At 42.1% G+C, this 22,500-nt stretch overlaps 2 protein-coding genes across 10 annotated transcripts in view; both read left to right on the forward strand.

Moving 5' to 3' along the window:
* The window catches only part of il1rapl2 (interleukin 1 receptor accessory protein-like 2), a 160,913-nt gene extending 143,423 nt beyond the window's left edge, over positions 1-17,490 (forward strand). The window contains exons 8-12 of the mRNA XM_043257972.1: positions 1,751-1,861; positions 6,413-6,558; positions 7,755-7,895; positions 9,074-9,244; positions 14,856-17,490. Coding sequence (XP_043113907.1) covers positions 1,751-1,861; positions 6,413-6,558; positions 7,755-7,895; positions 9,074-9,244; positions 14,856-15,523 — 1,237 coding nt within the window. The 3' untranslated portion in view covers positions 15,524-17,490. The remainder of the gene's footprint in view (positions 1-1,750; positions 1,862-6,412; positions 6,559-7,754; positions 7,896-9,073; positions 9,245-14,855) is intronic.
* A 1,016-nt stretch (positions 17,491-18,506) lies between these two features.
* Positions 18,507-22,500, forward strand: part of si:zfos-2326c3.2 (mitogen-activated protein kinase kinase kinase kinase 4) — a 22,936-nt gene continuing 18,942 nt past the window's right edge. For 5 of the 9 annotated variants that reach the window (XM_043256548.1, XM_043256551.1, XM_043256549.1 and 2 more), the window contains exons 1-2: positions 18,509-18,755; positions 19,335-19,400. In XM_043256548.1, coding sequence (XP_043112483.1) covers positions 18,699-18,755; positions 19,335-19,400 — 123 coding nt within the window. In that variant the 5' untranslated portion in view covers positions 18,509-18,698. Of the gene's footprint in view, positions 18,756-19,334; positions 19,401-22,500 lie in introns of all 9 variants that reach the window. The other 4 variants (XR_006252441.1, XM_043256555.1, XM_043256553.1 and 1 more) reach the window with 2 other exon arrangements.

Consider the following 22,500-nt stretch of genomic DNA (forward strand, 5'->3'; position numbering starts at 1 on the left):
GGACTGCTGTAAAGTAACGTCACATTTGTAATCGTGGACATTTTTGAAGGAAAAAAACATCACTGAAATTAATTAACTGGGGTATATGAAGTGGTATAATTATATGTATATCTATATAGTGTCTTGAGTTTGTGATCAGTGTAAAGGTGTTTCATGCAGTGAAAGAACACACTGTAATGAGTGTGTGTGCAGTCTGTGGGGGTTTTGTAAAATAATGTCAAATTGCATATTTTTTAAACAACAATTACAGTATTATTGAAGACAATATGTACTGAACACCCTTAGGTGTGTGTGTGTGTGTGTGTGTGTGTGTGTGTGTGTGCGAGCGGGTGTGTGTGTGCGGGTGAATGTGCGAGCTTGTGTGTCCGTGTGTGTGTGTGTGTGTGAAGTGCGCGGGTGAATGTGCGTGTGTGTGTGTGTGTGTGTGTGGTGTGTGTGTGTGTGTGTGTGTGCGAGCGTGTGTGTGTGTGTGTGTGTGGGTGAATGTGCGAGTGTGTGTGTGTGTCCATGTGTGTGTGTGTGCACGGGTGAATGTGCGAGCGTGTGTGTGTGTGTGAGTGTGTGTGTGCGAGCGGTGTGGGTGTGTGTGTGGGTGAATGTGCGTGTGTGCGTGTGTGTGTGTGTGTGTGTGTGTGTGTGTGTGTGTGTGTGCGGGTGAATGTGCGAGCGTGTGTGTGTGTGTCCATGTGTGTGTGTGTGTGTGTGTGTGTGTGCGAGCGGGTGTGTGTGTGCGGGTGAATGTGCGAGCGTGTGTGTGTGTGTGTGTGTATGTGTCCGTGTGTGTGTGTGTGTGTAAGAAGAGCCTGTTTCTGTGGGAAACAGGTCACTGCTCTTCAGGCGTCTGAGAATAATGATGAGGACGTGTGAAGAAAATGCTTTTACATAAAAATTGCTCCACTTGACATTTAAGTGAAACATTCATTATGTAAATATTATGTAAAGAGTCCTTGGGGTTTTAAAAGGAACTATATAAAGAAACTATTATTATTATTGTTGTTGTTTTTATTATTACAGTCTTATAAATGATTCATTCAAACCTAACAAAGTCTGCATTAGACTACATGATATTAGAGAGAAATGTATTTAGATTTGTACAATCTGTATTATAGTGTAGTTTGTTCCAGCACTCCAGGACTGAAGAGCCTTTCTGTGACCTTTGACTGCTTTTAAAGGAAGGGCTGCGGTGCATTAGTCCCTGTGTGTGTGTGTGTGTGTGTGTGTGTGTGTGTGTGTGTGTGTGTGTGTGTGTGTGTGTGTGTGTGTGTGTGTGTGTGTGTGTGTGTGTGTGTGTGTGTGTGTGTGTGTGTGTGTGTGTGTGTGTGTGTGTGTGTGTGTGTGTGTGTGTGTGTGTGTGTGTGTGTGTGTGTGTGTGTGTGTGTGTGTGTGTGTGTGTGTGTGTGTGTGTGTGTGTGTGTGTGTGTGTGTGTGTGTGTGTGTGTGTGTGTGTGTGTGTGTGAGTGTGTGTGTGTGTGTGTGTGTGTGTGTGTGTGTGTGTGTGTGTGTGTGTGTGTGTGTGTGTGTGTGTGTGTGTGTGTCTCTGTGTGTGTGTGTGTGTGTGTGTGTGTGTGTGTGTGTGTGTCTGAAGTGTGTGTGTGTCTGTGTGTGTGTGCAGGTGTGTGTATCTGTGTGTGTGTGTGTATGTCTCTCTCTGTGTGTGTGGTCTGTTGTTCTGGTGTGTGGACAGGCATGCTGTCTCTGGTGCTGGACTGTGTGGGCTGTGTCTGTGTGTGCTCTCAGCGTGAGACTCCAGGCCCATCATCTACTGGATGAAGGGTATCTCTGTGTGTGTGTTCCTGACGGTGGTCTGTTGTTCTGGTGTTGGACAGGAGCTGGAGGGACACATACGAGAGAGCCAAGTCAGGTACTGCTTTACAGTAGAGGAGCGTGGAGCGTTACATAACACACACACACTCACGGCCTGCAGAGACCTCTAGTGGAGCTCTACATAACACACACACACACACACAGACCACACACACACACACACACACTCCACAGTGCCTGGGACGCCAGAAAGAACTCAAACTAAACTAAAAACAACTGAAGCAAAAAAAAGCTAAGAATGTTATGTACAGGACACAACATTAATTAAACTTCACTACATTAAAATCAAACAGAAGATTAACAACATGAAAATAATTATTAAAAACAATTCAGAATACTTACGATAGCATCTCAGTGAACACTAAAGAGAGTTATGATATAATAAAGTTATGTTAAAATACTGGATTCAATAAGTTGGGTTAAACTCCGGGGTCCCACGGGGCCCTAAACACAGCCTTGAGGTTCCTTTGGTGACGCCTGTGTCCAGTGTCTCCACGTTTCTCACGGACATGTTAGAATAGAATTCTTTCATTTACATGAAATGATTAATTTATCAGACACTTTTATTCTTTAATGGTGTAGATCACCAAATAGTGCTTTGAGACCTCGCAATAGATTTAGCTTTGAGATTAAACCATTTAAAAAAAAGTCAGAAGTAAAAAATATTATATTATGTAGAGTTATATGACACAAGGCTCTATTTTAGGGCCGCTCGCTTGTTCTGAACAAAGATCATTGAAAACTGATGATCCATAACTGTACAATCTAACGTAATGTAATTATATTAGGTAGATCACACATTACCTGTGTTTTTTTATTATATTTATCTGTTTTGTGAAGCGTGTTCCTGTCAGTCTTATGGAGTATCTTATAGTTCTGTTGTCAGTCGGAGAAAACACCGTGGAAAGTAGACATTAAAAGAGAAGTAAAAGGTAAACTATTGAGGAAATTATTTTTAGTTACTTATTTTAAGGGTTTAAAATGATCATCCCTCAGTGTGTGTGTGTGTGTGTGTGTGTGTGTGTGTGTGTGTGTGTGTGTGTGTGTGTGTGTGTGTGTGTGTGTGTGTGTGTGTGTGTGTGTGTGTGTGTGTGTGTGTGTGTGTGTGTGTGTGTGTGTGTGTGTGTGTGTGAGTGTGTGTGTGTGTGTGTGTGTGTGTGTGTGTGTGTGTGTGTGTGTGTGTGTGTGTGTGTGTGTGTGTGTGTGTGTGTGTGTGTGTGTGTGTGTGTGTGTGTGTGTGTGTGTGTGTGTGTGTGTGTGTGTGTGTGTGTGTGTGTGTGTGTGTGTGTGTGTGTGTGTGTGTGTGTGTGTGTGTGTGTGTGTGTGTGTGTGTGTGTGTGTGTGTGTGTGTGTGTGTGTGCGTGCGTGTGTGTGTTTTCCTTCCCGTTTTTTTGGTTTGTTTGTTTTTGCATATTTGTCACACTGAAAAGATTCAGATCAAAATAATTTTAATATTATACACAGATAACCGAAGTAAATGCAAAAAGCCACAGATCTGGGTGAATACAGCGTGTTTTAGTGTAGAGGACTGGGGTGATGAGGCAGAGCTGGGGTCTGTGAAGAGAAATGTGTGTGTGTGGCACTTCTGAGCCTCTAGATGGAGCTGTGTGTAATTCAGGAGTGTGAGGAACCCAAGGAAACGTGACTAATAGTAAAGGTTTCCTACAGTCGGTGAAAACCTGGCAGAAGAGCTCAGGCACTGCAGTACAGCAGTGTGTGAAGTTTCATCCCTATTAGACTGTGAGTGGAACTACTGGAACATGGAGGTGTTCAGGAGCAGAAGAAAGTCAGTGATGAAGCAGAAGAATGTCTGGGTTGTGCCCTGAAGGAAGGAACAGAAACCTTACGTCGACTGACATCATGGGTCTCTATGGAAAAGGACACAAACTGAACTGTGTCACGAAATCAGGCCATGATGCTGTCAGGCTGCCAAGTGAACATAACAGAGGAGCCCAGCACTGATCTGTGTGCGGGGAGATGTCTCAGGGCTCTCAAGGATGTGAACCAGTGGATGCACGCCGTCTTATATACCAGGGGTCTGGGGGAGGGGCTTGGCATGAAAAATCCACTCAGCAATTCTCATAGGCCTCTTCTTTTAAGCCCGGAGGCGATTGGGCTCCTGAGTGAGACCCCAAGACGTCAGTCGACTCGAATGAAAAGAAACACTTACTTCTGAGCAGTACAAGGTCCCAAGACATAATAGAATTAGGCTGTTTTATTAGAGCTGAACGAGTGACACAGACAGGAAATCTGTGAAGGAGCTTCCAAGTTTGAGAATCGGTTTGCTCTTCCAGCATGACTGAGTGTACAAAGCAAGCTCCGTGAGGGCTGTATGAGTTAGATGTAGAAGACCTCAGCCCCATCAAGCACCTTTGGGCTGAACTGGACGGAGACTGAGAGCCAGGGCTTCTCTCGGATGCTCTCAGTGTGAACCCCCCAGAACCCCCCAGAATCACAGGAAAGTGGTCCAGAGCAGACGCAGTGCCATTAAAGCTGAGGCTGTTAGTGATGCTGTGCAGCAGAGCACTCACAGTGCCATTAAAGTCCCTGCAGGTCTAATTGTCCATATGCTCTTTGGAGTGATGACTGTGTAGTAGGCACTCACTTTGTGTCTAATGAAGTTGCACTGCTGGGTTTTTTTCCCTCCTCACACAAACAGAGGATAAAGTAACAATCTTGTCCACGTGTTACGCACCATTAAACCCAGCAAAACTAAAGCCTTTGGACTACTTCCAATTTACTCGTTTCAAATTAAGTTATGAATGAGGTTTTTTTTCCCTCCTAAAAACCACACAAACAGATGGTCTGAAGTAATTCTGCATCTAATCCTCGTGTGACGCACCATTAAACCCAGCAAGAAGCAGAGAAGCCTGTCACACTCACACACACTCACACACACACACACACACACACACACACACACACACACACACACACTCACACACACACTCACACACACACACACACACACACTCACACACACACACACACACTCACACACACACACACACACACACACACACACACACACACACACACACACACACACACACACACACACACACACACACACACACACACACACACACACACACACACACACACACACACACACACACACACACACACACACACACACACACACACACACACACACACACACACACACACACACACACACACACACACTCACACACACACACACACACACACACACACACACACACACACACACACACACACACACACACACACACACACACACACTCACACACACACACACACACACACACACACACACACACACACACACACACACACACACACACACACACACACACACACACACACACACACACACACACACACACACACACTCACACACACACTCTCACACACACACACACACACACACACAGTGTTAAGGCAGTGAGTTGAGACAGGAGTGTGTGAGTGTGGACACATCTTCAGGTAATCCTCTATAGAGTACAGGTGAAGAAGAAAAACAGCTCTTTTTTTTACATGTACACACTGTGACGAACAAAACATCTGCTTGTTATTTTGAGCACATGCTCATTTACAAAAAACTAAAAAAATACACTAATAATAATAATAATAATAATAATAATAATAATAAACTTGCTGAAAAACATTATAGTAAAGATATTTACATAGTCACAAAAAGTCTAATACATTTCCAATAGATGTTTTGTCTTTTGATTTAATTGTTATCAAATTATCCTAAAAAATGGAGTGATGGTCCAAATAGATGATAATAGAACAAATTATACTAATAGTTGACAATATTTGTGTCTGTGCTATATCTTACAGCAATAAAGTGCAGTATTAGAGACCTTTTCCTGGACATGTGAAGGAGTTTGTCTGTCTTGTGTTTAAGGTGTGTATACAGGGGATCATCATCATCGTCTTCCTCTGAGGAGGTCTCCTCCTATTCCTCTAGAGACGCTGGATCTTTCTTCATGTTTCTCCTGTTTAGTGTCTCTACTGACAGGAAGCGCTGGAGAACTACAGAACTCTTCCTGGTTTTATTGTAACTTTAGGAAGTTTTGAAAGGATGACATTTCCAAACATTTTTAAGTGCTTTATTTTTATTTTATATAAATGAATGCTTGAGCGCAGAATGACTGGCCCTGATTATAAAATATTAATATGTATGCTGAGAATATTTTTATAGGGCTAATATTATATGGATGCTTCACCTCTTTTCATTTCTATTTTTTAAATTGAATTCAAACATGAGAGCAAGATATAAAGAGAGCAGTGAGTAATATTTAGAGTATAGACAATGAATCAGTACGTTTCTATTAACTCTTTTTATCCACACGCCGCTGGTCCTCTTGTGTTTGTACAGTGATGCACACATACAGTATATCAAACATTTATTTGTTTGCCATTCAAACCAACATCAAGTAAGAATATATGAGTCAAGATGTTATGAACTGTTGCTGATGGTCTGCTTCATTAGACACAGTGAGAACAGAAGAGCATGATGGGATACAGGATCTGTTTTGTGTGATTCTGTAGAAGCAGTATGAATACGTGTGTGTGTGTGTGTGTGTGTGTTCAGGCTGGTGAGGGAGTTCCTGGGGGAGAAGGAGGTGGAGCTGTCTCTGGTCTTTGATGCGGTGGAGGAGACAGACCTGGGTAACTACACCTGTAACGTGGAGAACCACATCGGCCGGGGGAGTGGGAGTGCTGTGCTGCAGAAGAGAGGTGACACACACACACACACACACACAGAGACGCTCACACACACAGAGACACACACACAGAGACACACACACACACACACACACACACAGAGACGCTCACACACACAGAGACACACACAGAGACACACACACACACAGAGACACACACAGAGACACACACACACACACACACACACACACAGAGACGCTCACACACACAGAGACACACACAGAGACACACACACACACAGAGGCACACACACACACACACACACACAGAGACGCACACACACACACACACACACACACAGAGACACACACACAGAGAGACACAGAGAGAGACAGAGACGCTCACATAAACACACACACACACACACAGAGACACACACACACAGAGATACACACACACAGAGACACACACACACACACAGAGACGCTCACACACACACAGACACACACACACACACAGAGACACACACACACACAGAGACGCTCACACACACACAGAGACACACACACACAGAGACACACAGAGAGAGACAGAGACGCACACACACACACACACACACACACACAGAGAGACACACACACACAGAGAGACGCTCACACACACACACAGACACACACACACACACACACAGACAGACACAGAGACACACACACACACACACACACACACACACACAGAGACGCACACACACACACAGACACACACACACACACACACAGAGACACACACACACAGAGACACACAGAGAGAGACAGACACGCACACACACACACACACACACACACACACACACACACACACACACACACACACACACACACACACACACACACACACACACACACACACACACACACACACAGACACACACACACACAGAGACGCTCACACAGTGGTTATATTTTTTTTTATATATATACATTAAATAAATATATAAATAACCTTGCTATGAGACCGACCCGGACCGATCACAGCACTGATGATCTTTTGTTGGTTTTGATTGCTTCTATCATCCTCATTTTTGAGTTGCTTTACATGAAAGTGTCTGCTAAATGATCAAGAGCAACAGTTTACACAGTTATAATATTATTCAGATAAACATTCCATGCATGAAGAAAAAGAAAGACAGTATCAGAGTTTTCACAGTGAATCAAGAAAGAAAGATATTTGTTGTGTGTCTGATCAGAGGTGTATGTGTCCTCTCACAGACGTCTACAGGCTGGAGCTGGTTGGTGGTCTGGGGGCTATCATGTTGATTCTGGGGATCTTCACAGCCATCTATAAGTGCTATAATGTGGAGATCATGCTGTGCTACAGACGTCACTTCGGCAGCGACGAGGCCGATGATGGTGCGTAACGATAACGTGAACAATAACACTTTCTGCTTTTGATTGCTAATATTTTAAGTTCGATATCTACTCTATAGACATGTCAGAAAGCCCAAAAAGTACAAAACTGCTTGAAACACATGTATCATTACATACAGAGTTATCTAGACTCTCACACACAAAGAAACAGTCCTGTCCTGATTGGCTGGACATGATGTGGCATGCGTCACTGAAGGAAAAAACACAGGTATGGCTGAAGAGTGGCACAGCAGCAGGGAACATACCCTTTGACAGCACTAGATCAGCCCTGAAGGACATCAGGTCCTGGGGTTAAATCCTTGTCCAGACGGCTTGGACCATGCTATCCCTCTGGCCTTTTTTTCTCCAGAGATTCGTGAGGCTGAGGAAGGAGGTTTAAAGGATGAGTGGCCGACTCGTCACACACAATCCTTTGCCTGAGGCGCAGAATAGCTTTGACCGGTCCACATCTCCTGCTTTATAAGCAACGTTTATGCTGATAGAATAGAAGAGCCACTTTAAGAGTCAGGAGCTGCTCTCTAGATGCACTAAGGACCATAACTGGGCTCAAGTGGAGCATCTGATAAAGGTCCAGGACCACAGAAAGCTGAAGAAGAGACACGTGGCCTGCAGATAGTCTTCACTGCTCTGACAGCCAGCGGAGCTCCACTAACACACATAGAGGAAATAATGGTCACATTCACACCACTTCTCACGACGGGCTATTTTAGGCCAGGGGTTTTCAGACTGTGGGTGGCACAAAGTCTCTTTCTCACACACACACACACACACACACAGTTGAGTCTAGGGCTGTGAAATATATAAACATTAATTATAAATTGTTCTATTGATTAGTGTGATAACTCGTCAGGAACTGTCCACTTAATATAAAGTGTATCATTCTGGACACGACCACACGTTATACGTAAAGCCTGACTTACTGACCGCTGCTGTGTAACGTCAGAGTACTTACACGTAAAGTGTTTAAAGCACGTGTTATCAGTTAAAAACAAGCTAACCAGCAGTGTAAGAATGAAGCTGGATCCCTGAACCGATCCTCCTGAGCAGGACACACTCATCACACTGTGCCAAAGCATAAAACAGTTCTTAATGATCAGGCTGTGTTATTGTTGTATTGTAGAATGAAGCTGTAGTAAGTCCAACGTATCTGTTCCTTACAGACAACAAGGAGTATGACGCCTACCTGTCCTACACTAAAGTGGACCTGGAGTGTGTGGAGCGGGAGATGAGCGAGGAGGAGCTGTTCGCTCTGGAGATCTTACCAGACGTCCTGGAGAAACACTACGGCTATAAACTCTTCATCCCGCACCGAGACCTCATCCCCAGCAGCAGTAAGACCTCTCTCTCTCTCCGGTCACCAGTGCGTGTCCAGACCAGTAGGGAAGCCTTTGTGCAGCAGAAGTCAGTTTGAAATGCAGTAGTCGAAATCACAATGCAATTTTTTAAAACGTACATTTTCCCTTTCCCCACGTGTGCAAAGATCGGTGCAGAAATGCAGCCATTTCTAACAGTACTCTTAGTAAGTAAATCTCATACTAATCGTACTAAAAGTTAACATGAAAATGTAACCCAATGCATGTAGTCTAACAGTTAGGACACTTACGATTGATGAGATATTTGTAGCAAAATTCAATGCGGCTTTGAAAATGCACTGCTTCAAGGCGGGTTTGGAGGGAGCGTGTTACGTTTCTATAGTTCTGTCTCCTACATACGAGTACAAAACATCTGAAACACCACTTTGTCCAAACCCCGCCTTGAAGCCGTGATTGACGGAGGGTGGGCGTGGTCAGCTGGAAATGCATTTTCAAAGCCGCACTGAATTTTGCTACAAATATCATGAAGGCGTCGTGAGGAAAATCGTAAGTGTCCTAACTGTTAGATTAAATGCATTTAGGACAAATAACATTTAAATGATCCTTTTGCTACTATTTCTGTTTGGACATGTTACACATATCAAATCAATTTGGATTAGATTTTCATTTTCATTTTGCAACTTATAAAGTGTTAAAATTACTATGCGATGTACATATTAAGATGACTGTTGGAGATGGCTAATGTAAATAATATTATTTCATTAGCATTTTCCTTCTGCACCAAACTAATGTAATGGAAACATTACATTTAAATAAGAAATACATGGCCATTTTGAATATTGCATTTGAATATTGAGTATTTAGCAAAAAAGGGCAACAGGTTTGATCAGAACCACCACTGCATTAGACCCGAGAGTCCACAGATCCTGAGCTTGTGATTAACCACAGTCATACTCACAGAGATGCGTGACATGTGAAACAGGAAGAGAGAGTGCCATGCACTTCCTGTGAGCGATACGCTTCTCAGATAGCGATGAAGGATTGCTATAAACCGCCAGCGCTTGAGAAGTGCTGAAGAGAGAGAAATTAGAAGAATTGATAGAATCAGTGGCTCTGTTAACAGCACTGTGATTAAACCATTCAGTACACCGAGACGTATAAACTTATAATAGTCTAAATCATCTTAGAATAAACACGCATGTAAACACTCAAGTAATCAAGTATTCCAGAGAGCTGTGTGAAATATGAACATGTAAGCCTTCAGGATTATTGAGCAGCTCCTGCTCTCCTCATGAAGCATGCGTGGGAATATTGAACATGAACAACTGCTGGAGGTCTGATGAAGATCACACAGATTCTGTAGAACAGGAGAAAGCCCGCAGGAAGGCCCTTAAAACATGCTCATCACAAAACAAGTGAACTGAAGTCATTGTTTGTGTCTGTGTCCACCGCCTGCTCGCTCAGATCACTCTGTGAAGAAGATGGAGAGCAACCAGAGCCCTCGAGCACTGCTGCTGCCTGCTATATATATATATATATATATATACATGTGTTTGTATTTATATATACATATTCATATATATATATATATATATATATATATATATATATATATATATATATATATATATATATATATATATATATATACAGTATAGTACAGTATTTTTGATGACATGAATCATTATTAAATCATTAACAGCACTATTGTTAACATTAAATGATTATAGGTTTAAAATAATTAAATATGTAAATAAAAATCAGTAAAACTCATTTTCTTGATTGTGAGGAACACTGATGTTATGTTTTTGTGCAGGTGAGATAATTAAATGTTGATATTCAATCTAAAACCAATCAATCAATCAATCAATCATTTTTATTTATATAGTGCTTTTAACAACACAGGTTGCATCAAAGCACTGTACAGTATAATGACAGGGATGTATAGTGACGAGAGTGACCAATTTCTTATTAAATGCAGAGACGGTCTCTGTAGTCAATTCAACGATAGTCACTAGAAGTTAAGTGTCCCCAACCAAGCAAGCCAGAGGCGACAGCGGCAAGGAAACAAAACCCCATGCATACAGAATGGAGAAAAAAAAACCTTGGGAGAAACCAGACTCAGTTGGGGTCAGTTCTCCTCTGACCGGACGCCCAGCACTTAACTTCCAGTTCAATTTTAAACACAGCTGTGTCAGGTAGTGTAAATGACTTTAGTGTGTGTGTGTGTGTGTGTGTGTGTGTGCATCAGGATCTGGTGATCTGTCCACGGGGCGCATCTAGGTGTTCTGGTCTCTGATGAACATAATCTCTGGGTGCTGATCCACCATCTAGTCTGGATACAAACTGTGAAAACAGATTGAGAAATAGACAGGACTAATATTAGCGTAGATGCCATTCTTTTTACGATGTCACAAGTACATCGTATTTTAGGAGTAGTGTTCCCGGTTCCAGCAAATCTAAGTAATGCAGCCTAAAAATCCTTTAACGGATTTGAATAATAAAAGTGTGTTGGTGTGTTATGTGTAGGCTAAGTTAAAAAGATGTGTCTTTAATCTAGATTTAAACTGGCAGAGTGTGTCTGCCTCCCGAACAGAGTTAGGGAGATTGTTCCAGAGTTTAGGTGCTAGATAGGAAAATGATCTGCCGCCCGCAGTTGATTTTGATATTCTAGGTATTATCAAATGGCCAGAGTTTTGAGAGCACGCAGCGGACGTGCAGGACTATAATGTGATAAGAGCTCGCTCAAGTATTGAGGAGCTAAACCATTCAGGGCTTTATAGGTAATTAATAAGATTTTAAAATCTATCCGATGTTTGATAGGGAGCCAGTGCAGTGTTGACAGAACCGGGCTAATATGATCATACTTCCTAGTTCTAGTAAGGACTCTGGCTGCTGTGTTTTGGACTAGCTGAAGTTTGTTTATCAAGCGTGCAGAACAACCACCCAATAAAGCATTACAATAATCTAACCTCGAGGTCATAAACGCATGAATTAATATTTCTGCATTAGAGGTTGAAAGCATAGGTCGTAATTTAGATATATTTTTAAGAAGAAAAACACAGTTTTACAGATGCTAGAAACATGATTTTCAAAGGAAAGATTGCGGTCAAACAGCACACCTAGGTTCCTAACTGATGATGAAGAATTAACAGAGCAGCCATCAAGTGATAGACTGTGTTCTAGATTATTATATGTGGGGTTTTAGGTCCAATTATTAGCACCTCTGTTTTTTCAGAATTTAACATTAAGAAGTTACTCATCATCCAGCTTTTTATATCGACTATGCATTCTGTTAGATTCTCAATTTGGTGTGTATCACCAGGCTGCGCTGAAATATAGAGCTGAGTATCATCAGCATAGCAGTGAAAGCTAACACCATGACTCCTGATAATATCTCCCAGAGGTAACATGTAAAGGTTGAAAAGTAACGGTCCTAGCACTGAGCCTTGAGGAACTCCATATTTCACTTTTGATCGATATGATACCTCCTCATTTAATGCTACAAACTGATAGCGGTCAGATAGATATGATTTAAACCATGCTAAGGCGCTTCCTCTAATGCCAACATAGTTTTCTAGTCTCTTCAAGAGAATGTTGTGATCGATAGTATCGAATGCTGCGCTAAGATCTAATAGCACTAATAACGAGATAAAACCACGATCAGATGATAGAAGCAGGTCATTAGTAACTCTAATGAGAGCAGTCTCAGTACTATGGTACGGTCTAAAACCTGATTGGAAATCCTCACAGACACCATTTTTTTCTAAAAAGGAATACAGTTGTGAGGATACTACCTTTCTAGTATCTTTGACAGAAAAGGAGATTAGAGATTGGTCTGTAATTTACTAAGTCTTTGAGATCAAGATGTGGTTTCTTAATGAGAGGTTTAACTACAGCCAGTTTAAAGGTTTTGGGAACATATCCTAATGAATTAATAATGTTCAAAATAGGATCTATGACTTCTGGAAGCAGATCTTTTAATAGTTTAGATGGAATAGGGTCTAACATACATGTTGCTGGTTTAGATGATTTAACAAGTTTGTACAAGTCTTCTTCTCCTATAATAGAGAAAGAGTGTAATTTTTCCTCAGGAGATCTAAAGCTCACTATCTGATGTGAAACTGTAGTTGATGGCTGCATAGTTACAGCTTTATCTCTGATGGTATCAATCTTAGAAGTAAAGAAATTCATGAACTCATTGCAGCTATACTCTTGAGGAATATTAGCACCTGTTGATGCTTTATTTTTTGTTAATTTAGTTACTGTACTGAATAAATACCGGGGGTTTGTTTTCTTCTAAAAGGGATGAAAAATAATCAGATCTTGCAATTTTTAATGCTTTTCTGTATGACAGGATACTCTCCCACCAGGCAATACGAAATACTTCTAATTTAGTTTTTCTCCACCTGCGCTCCATTCTCCGGGCTGCTCTCTTTAGGGTGCGTGTGTTGTCATTACACCATGGAGTCAGATTGTTTTCTTTTATCTTTTTTAAGTGCAAAGGAGCAACTGTATCTAAAGTGCTAGAAAAAAGAGAGTGCATAGTTTCTGTTATATCATCAAGTTTTTGCGTCGTATTGGATGAGCTAAGGAATTGAGATAAGTCAGGAAGGTTATTTAGAAAGCTTCAGGACACAGTAAGATCATGTTCACACACTCTGAACTTACTCCTGATTTCTCTCAACATGGCAACCCCAGAGCTGTCAGTCAGTAATGTGTACTACTTTACTTTACTTAAAAAAGTAATCTGATTACTTCAGTGCCTTTCTCAACACTGACATGCTCTCTCTCTCTTTCTCTCTCTCTCTGTCTCTCTCTCTGTCTCTCTCTCTCTCTCTCTCTCTCTCTCTCTCTCTCTCTCTCTCTCTCTCTCTCTCTCTCTCTCTCTCTCTCTCTCTCTCTCTCTCTCTCTCTCTCTCTCTCTCTCTCTCTCTCTCTCTCTCTCTCTCTCTCTCTCTCTCTCTCTGTCTCTCTATCTCTCTCGGTCTCTCTCTCTCTCTCTCTCTCTCTCTCTCTCTCTCTCTCTCTCTCTCTCTCTCTCTCTCTCTCTCTCTCTCTCTCTCTCTCTCTCTCTCTCTCTCTCTCTCTCTCTCTCTCTCTCTCTCTCTCTCTCTCTCTCTCTCTCTCTCTCTCTCTCTCTCTCGGTCTCTCTCTCTCTCTCTCTCTCTCTCTCTCTCTCTCTCTCTCTCTCTCTCTCTCTCTCTCTCTCTCTCTCTCTCTCTCTCTCTCTCTCTCTCTCTCTCTCTCTCTCTCTCTCTCTCTCTCTCTCTCTCTCTCTCTCTCTCTCTCTCTCTCTCTCTCTCTCTCTCTCTCTCTCTCTCTCTCTCTCTCTCTCTCTCTCTCTCTCTCTCTCTCTCTCTCTCTCTCTCTCTCTCTCTCTCTCTCTCTCTCTCTCTCTCTCTCTCTCTCTCTCTCTCTCTCTCTCTCTCTCTCTCTCTCTCTCTCTCTCTCTCTCTCTCTCTCTCTCTCTCTCTCTCTCTCTCTCTCTCTCTCTCTCTCTCTCTCTCTCTCTCTCTCTCTCTCTCTCTCTCTCTCTCTCTCTCTCTCTCTCTCTCTCTCTCTCTCTCTCTCTCTCTCTCTCTCTCTCTCTCTCTCTCTCTCTCTCTCTCTCTCTCTCTGTCTCTAGCGTACATCGAGGACCTGGCGCGGAGCGTGGAGCAGAGCAGGCGTCTCATCATCGTCCTGACCCCTGAGTTCGTGGCCCGTCGAGGTTGGAGCATCTTCCAGTTCGAGCCGCGGCTGCACAGCATGCTGGTGACGGGCGAGATCAAGGTGATCATGATCGAATGCTCAGACCTGCGCAGCGTCATCAACTACCAGGAGGTGGAGGACCTGAAGCACACCATCCGGGCGCTGGTTCTCATCAAGTGGAGCGGGCCCAAGAGCAGCCAGCTCAAGTCCAGGTTCTGGAAGCGTGTGCGCTACGAGATGCCGGCCAAGAGGAAAGAGAGCGTGTCTCGCCGGCAGGTGCTGGACTCGGGCGAGCAAGGGCTGTTCGGGGACCTGCAGGCCGTGTCCACGGTGGCCATGACCGCTACCTCGGCCTCGCTGGCGCCGGCTCACGTGGAGATCCCGGACTACAACGAGCCGGGCCCGCTGCAGATGCGCCACTTCTGCCGCGGCTACGAGTACGAGCTGCCCGCGCTCAGCGGCCGACACGTGTACTGCAACCTGCCCATGACGCTGCTGAACGGACGGCCCGCGCTCAACGACATCAAACCCAAGAAAGACATTCACCTGGGCAGCCCGTTCGTGCCGCTGTCCGGACCAGAGCTCTCCAGTGACATCTGGTAGAGCGCTCCGCCAAAACCATCTCATCCTTCCTTCCTTTATCTGCATGAGTTCATCTTGTTAAGATTACAGAACACATAGGGCCAGTTTTACTAGCAGCTCAGCGCAAACCATAAGCAGTGCTGTCAGGATTTACTAAAGACACGCAGAAAGACATGGTTCTTTTTGCACCTGATTTTATAGAGTATGCATTCACAGGAAGAAATGTATTATAATGAGTCAAGCGACTCAAATTACTAAAGTTTGTGCTCAAATTACCATCATTCATGCCATTATTTAAGCCCTCCCCATTTGGGTTTTTGTTGTTGCAGAGCGTGTTTAGAAAGAGAGAATTATTTCCACATGTACTTTTTTATTAGAAGCTATTTGCACTAAATGTAAACGCAATTAGATTCTATTTACACCAAGTAAAAAAAGCATATTTTTTAGCGACATGCTATAGATTCTTTTTACACTATGTTAAAATAGCATTGTTACTTATTGCAAATAGTGACAATTATCTGCACCTCAGTATTGTAATACATTATGAAACATTACGTAATGAATGTAAATGATCATTTTTCATTCAAACTAGTAAATGGGACAATAGACTTATTGGGACAATAACACCTACCTTAACCTTAGCCAAAATACTTTATTTTCTTCATTTTTATCCGGTGCGATTTGAAAAGTTCAGCAAAACGGTTCAAACTTGGGTCAGTCGTGTCGAAAACATGCACCTTACCATCCACTGAAACCACCGAAGCCCGGTCACATGCCGGTGGTCAGTGTTTGCTCTTCCTGTGAACAGACACTCATAACTGATTTTGTATTGCCTGAAGAAAACGTTATCTGCACATATTGCCAAGGCACGCTGTTTTTCAGTTGCTTTAGGGAATAAAAGATGACTGAACTAGGAGTCTATGAGCAACAAAACAAAAACCAGTAGCATCACAGTAAATTCTAACGTTTAGTCATCAAGGAAACTCAGAAACGGTTGTGTTTTGGGATTCCTTGGTTTAGAGACCCCAGGTCCACTGCAGTTTCCGTTCTGACCAGATGCCGTGAAGGTGTTGACGTTCTTCGGCCGGGAGAACCTCTCGCAGTCCTTCACGTTCTTTTCAACGCACTGTGGCTTCTTTATTTCTTTCTTCTCCATGTCCGTGTTCCTTCGTCAGCGTGTCGTTAGTAACCCAGAAGGTCACCTGCGAGGTTCTGGTTTAGCGCTCTCTGTTTTAGTAAAACTGGCCCACGATGCTTTATCTCGCTTTCTTCCAGCCTTTAGTGTTTTCATACTTTGTTCAGACAGATGAAGAGCTACTGATATTGTTTTCTTACTTGAATTTCGAGGTGTTCTACTATGTACAGTTATTCCATCCAGCACCGCGTCTGGTTTATTTGATCTTATGACTTGGGTTGTTACAGCACAATAATGTAAAGACACATCAGCTCTGAGCTTTAAAGAACATGTTATTTATGCAAATAATTGTTATTCGAGTCTAATAAGCACACTGATATGGTTTGTAGCTAGTCGAGGAGGTATTTACATATTTGATACGGCTTATCACTTGCCTTATTTCGTTTGGCTGTTTTCTTCCTCAGAATTCTGATGTTTTTCATACATTACGGTTAGATACATCTGGTTTATATGGTGTATCTGGTACTACAGATCAAGCATTTCAGTGCTGGTAATGATCAGTATTGATATTTATTATCATTTTATTGACTTTGTATGCAATGCTGCCCTTTAGGATGAAAGGTCACTCCAATCGGTGATTTGATTTTGTATACTCACGACTAGTACGCCGTTTTCCTCTTCAGATGCAGTCCTGTGTGGAAGAGGACGGATACGCGAGCTGTTATTATATTCACAAACCAAGCAGCTTGTCCGATTCACAGGTTTCTGGTTTTAGCATATACATTATTTGTAATATACCTTGCAAAAATAACAATTGTTATCAGAGCGACAAAATAAATAAACATATGAGTAATTGACTCTGAGAGAAGCCTTTATAATTTCATGCGCATTAATAATTCCACACAACGGTGACCATCAAACCGTCTATAAAAGAGCGCTTCCTGCAAATATGGGAAAAATAAAGGGGGCCCAAGAGTAATTAGGAGTAATTTCACACAATTAGTGCAAATTGTCACATGACCAGAGCAGTTTACTTCCTGTTTGCTGCTTCAGAAGATGAGTGCATCAAAGGCCAGAAACAAACGATTAGTAAAAGTGTGTTAAAGACATGACAAAGATCATCTTTTGCTGTCTGGTGTTAATATATGAATTCATATATATTCAGTTTTGTAGAGTGTGGTCATAAAGTGAGTAAACCTGCAGAATAGCATTAAACTTAACTATACGCTTACAGCTTCTAGTGAAAAGTGCACGGAAATGTTGCAATGACACTAAATTAAAAGTTCAAATGTTAGAAATATGTTACAACATTGATGTAGTAATACTGGTATAATGCCATATGAAACTGGTGGAGTAAAAAAAAAAAAAAAAAAAAAAAAAAAAAAAAAAATATATATATATATATATATATATATATATATATATATATATATATAGAGAGAGAGAGAGAGAGAGAGAGAGAGAGAGAGAGAGAGATAGATATAGATATATATTGTAACAATTTTGAAATAAGATTTTTTTATATTATCAATGTTTTATGCATAATTTGGGATTCATGTGTTGAAACTGACCACAAAGGTGTCAGAATGTTTCAAACAAAAATCTTTAATGAGCATTAAAACGAAGGCCAGGGTTCGATGAGAGCCTTGTTTTGCTGTAAACAGACGAAGGCGCAGCTTTTCACTTTTTCCTCGTTTTCCGGGTTTCCTGTGTTTGTCCCGAGGATCCTACTAAAGCCAAGGAGCAGCTCATGAATATTAATTAGATCATGAGGTCGCTTCGTAACTTTCCCGGAGCGTCCGGAACGCGAGCTCATTAATATTACGCAGCACGGAGTGTGCGCTGTGACGCGATTGGCTGATCCAGAACGCCCACTCGTGCCAGCGTCGAGCGGAGTTCAGCGCGCGGAGAGAGTTCCGTTATGTCGTTAAGATCCACGAGCGCGTCCTTCGCTATAGTAGGGTTAGATGCGCTGTCGAGGAGCTGAAGATGGGCAGACATACTGTTCCTCAAACCATGATCAGTTAAGAAACTCTGATATTGGCGGACGAGCTCGTTAAAATGGCGAGGGACTTCACCACGACGAGTCTGAGTAACATCGACCTCGCCTCTTTACGGGTGAGTGCAGAACGGGTTCTTCTGTGGTTCCACCGAACTTTCTGTCACACCGATCGAGTGCAGACTTCCAGGCGTACAGGAGGCAAGCTCCGCCGTCGTGTCGTTTTCTGCGCCTGTCAGTCGTGAAGAGAAACCGTGACAGCTTCCAGAAAGTCCTCACATAGTTTAAAAAGGTTCAATAAAACAGTAACACACGTGACAAAATATTATAGCAGTAGTAACTGTAGTGTTTTTGAACACACTGAATTAATTAGCTGCACTAATTAACTAAAGTCATTCTAAGCTTTATATAACTGTATGTTGTATACAATACACTACAGCTTATTGTATGTATTTTTGTTTAACTATAATATGCTAATGAACAAAGTGTTATAAATGCTAAAATATATACACTACTGTAGTATGGTTCAGAATGGTTTTTATGTGCATCCTAATACTAAAGAGAGTAGAAAAGAGAGCTAAAGAAGCTGAACCGTGAACAGATGAAGTGTTTTGAAAGCCTGTGTGTAGAAGTAGGGTCCTGAGATGCAGTCGGGCCCCTGAAGCCCGGCTCCTGACCCGTGTGCCTCTCGCTTTCAGGACCCCGCGGGGATCTTCGAGCTCATCGAGGTGGTCGGCAATGGCACCTACGGACAGGTTTACAAGGTTTGTGCTTCCCTCTCTGCTCAATGCTTGTTTATTGGTGAAGTTTGGTGTTTATTAAAGTGATTCTGTGTCACATGACGACGAGGAGCGCGTCGGCCTTTTGTTCTCAGCGCTGGAGCGATAAACAGTTGGCTAATGAAACCTACGAGTGTGGTTTTGGTCTCTGACACAGTCTTTTGGGTGGAGCTCACTTCCTCATGAAGGTCAGAGCGTGTTTCACATAAATATGGTATCTGTAAAGAAGTGTGTAGTGAGCCCAGACATCCTGTGAGATGTGTGACACACACACATGTGTGTTTGATTCAGGTCAGGGTGGATCTGCAAGCGTCCCGCTGCGGATGGTCTTGAGCAACCGTTTCTTCTCCTCTTTCTTCTGAAGCATGCAGTGAAAGCAGCACAAAGTGTAGGGTGGGACACACACAGATTAGGACAGCCTTAGGGTTTCTATTTCAGGCTTTACATTGTGATAGAGTCATACTGCATCATATTTTACAACCCTATAAGCAGTCGTTGTTATAAGTATATGCACGCGTGTATAGATTCTGTCTTCATTTCCTCATGTTCTTCCAAACCTGTATGAGTTTCTTTTTTCAGCTGAAGAAGATGTTGGTCTGCATTGACTTCCATTGAAAAAACAAACATATTATTGCTTTGGTTGCTTCTATTGTCTGTTTCTAAATAATTACATGTAAATCTATATTTTTGAAGATCAACTAGTTATCGATATTTTTCAAAATTGAAAGATATTTGCAAACGTTTTAAGAAGTTCGTATTGGTTTGGAACAAACTGAAAGTTAGTGACTGTCCTTTTGAGAAAGTTATTTTAGGAACCGTTTGTTTTGTTAAATCATTTTCAGTATAAATAAACCGTGTTCTGCTTTTCGAAGCACATATCAGTATATGATGATTTTCCTTATGGCCATAAAGTGGATAAATATCGGTTCTGGTTATTAGTAGTAAACGCTAGTTCTGCATTTCTTCGTTTTAAAATCCACACCAATCAGAAATTGCGAGTCATCTTCTGCTCTGACGTCATGCATGCAGACGTGAAACCTTTGGGTGAAACTCTGAAATACTCCATTTAAACGATGGCTTTTTCTTTGGTGGCGTTCAGCCTAGAAGTGGTGTTTTATATGCTGTATTTGCTAAGAGTAAGACTGTTTTAAGGTCTCGGTCGTAGACGTGTTGCAGGTCTGTTTTAACATCAGGTTGTGAATTCACAAAGAAACATTGGTTGAAAGCTGCATCACAAAGTAAAGGTTTCCTCACGTCTTTGTCTGGAAATAGCTGTTTGTTCTGATGGTGTTGTCGTGCCGCAGTGAAGGGGCACTGATGCCATTTCCTGATTCCTGACAGCCTTAAAGGAGCCCGTTTCCGAGAAGTTCTGACATAATCATTTTGGTTTTTTGTGCATAAAACTTTAGTAACATTATAAGTAAACCTCGAGGAACATATTAACATCGGAACAGCTTTAAATCTTCCGATTGATTTTGAACTTCACCTTAATATCCACGAAATACGAAGGCAATAGAAGCACCATCTTCAGGTTTTAGAAGGACAGCACGCTGTTTTCATTTCTTCCTCGGCCGAGTCAGTCACAGATCTAATGTGCATCAACTTCCACAGCTTTTCATCAGTCTTTCAGAGAACTTCTCAGCGAGGTATAATCCCTTTGTCACTCTTTTTAGACAGCACTTCCTGTTTATGTCCCAGTCGTTTGATACGATGTGGCGCTTCGCAGGCATCCTGGAGAACACGAGGAAATCCCCTCGGTCTGAACTGAGCAGAGATGAGCCTCAGGAAGTGGCCGCTGACCCGCGGGTCGTCTCCACACTGCGTCACGGTCGGCCCGTGCTGAAGAGACGAGCATCATCAGCCTCCTGAAGCCATCATGAGCTCACCCTGGAGTACTTCTGCAGATAGGTTTATAAGCAGGCTGTCTCAGGGCTCTAGGCTAACTTTTCTCACGGGTTAAACTGGTGTGAATAACCACAAAAGTTAGGTGAACCCACATTTTCAGCTGCATTTAACACCACAGTTCCCTTTTTCCTAAATCACTGTCTATATAGACAATATTGACTCGTGAATGAGTAACTAACAATCTGGAAAACAGTTCTTTTTGAAGCACAATTCTACAATAAAGTTAACTTAAAACATCAAGAGAAGTCAAATAAAGAGCAAATCTAAAGAGGTCAGCTCTGTTAAAGTCTGGGCTCTGGCTCTAGTGGCTCATCTTCAGGGGACGTGTCCCTCACAGAGAACATTACACACAGTCATACAAATTACATTACATACTCAGTATTTTACCATGCTTACGAAAGCTGTATTAGAATTACCTGTTAAAGTGATTCTCAAGGTTTTTTTTTGTTGGATTAATATTATTAGCCTAATGCACTAAATGCATGGATCTGTTATACTGACACACATTCAATATTTAACTGTCTGTTTAAGACTTAACCGACTTGTTTTGTTGTGATTTGCTTATTTGCTCAGAAAAATGTGAGATATATTTGGCGTTCTAGTATACGCAGAAAGTGACTGTGGTGCTTTGGTATCTCTGATTGGTTTAGACCTCGATTTCTGCCTAATGTGTGCAGTGTTGAAGTCTTTTTTCCCTGGGAACGGATAGTCGCACCGGTGACACCTCAGAGGTTTTTTAGTCGCACCGTTGAGAAATGGGTTGCTCTCTGGAGTCCTGTGTTTTGGTCACCATTGACAGTGTTTCCTACTATAGCAGTCAGTGGTGACCGAAAACAGCCTGCTTACAAACTATCTCCAAAGTTTCTTTCTTTGTGTTCGACCGAACAGAGACATTCACACATGTCTGGAAGTACTCCAGGGTGAATAAATGATTTTTGGGTGAACTGTTCCTTTAATGCTTCTTCACACCTGTAGGACTTTGATTCTTCTGCTCGATATATAATATATTTTCTATATATTTTGTTATAAGGCTGACATCATCAGTGGTCACCAAAATGGTTTCATTCTTCAAAATATCTTCTTTTGCGTTCAGCAGAAGGAGAAGGTTGTATGGGTTTGACGTTTTTGAAAGAACAAAATGAAAAGAACACTTAAATCACACAATAATTCTTTATTAAAT

This window comes from Puntigrus tetrazona, chromosome 14 (assembly GCF_018831695.1).
Source record: "Puntigrus tetrazona isolate hp1 chromosome 14, ASM1883169v1, whole genome shotgun sequence".
In the NCBI taxonomy this organism is placed as follows: Eukaryota; Metazoa; Chordata; class Actinopteri; order Cypriniformes; family Cyprinidae; genus Puntigrus; species Puntigrus tetrazona.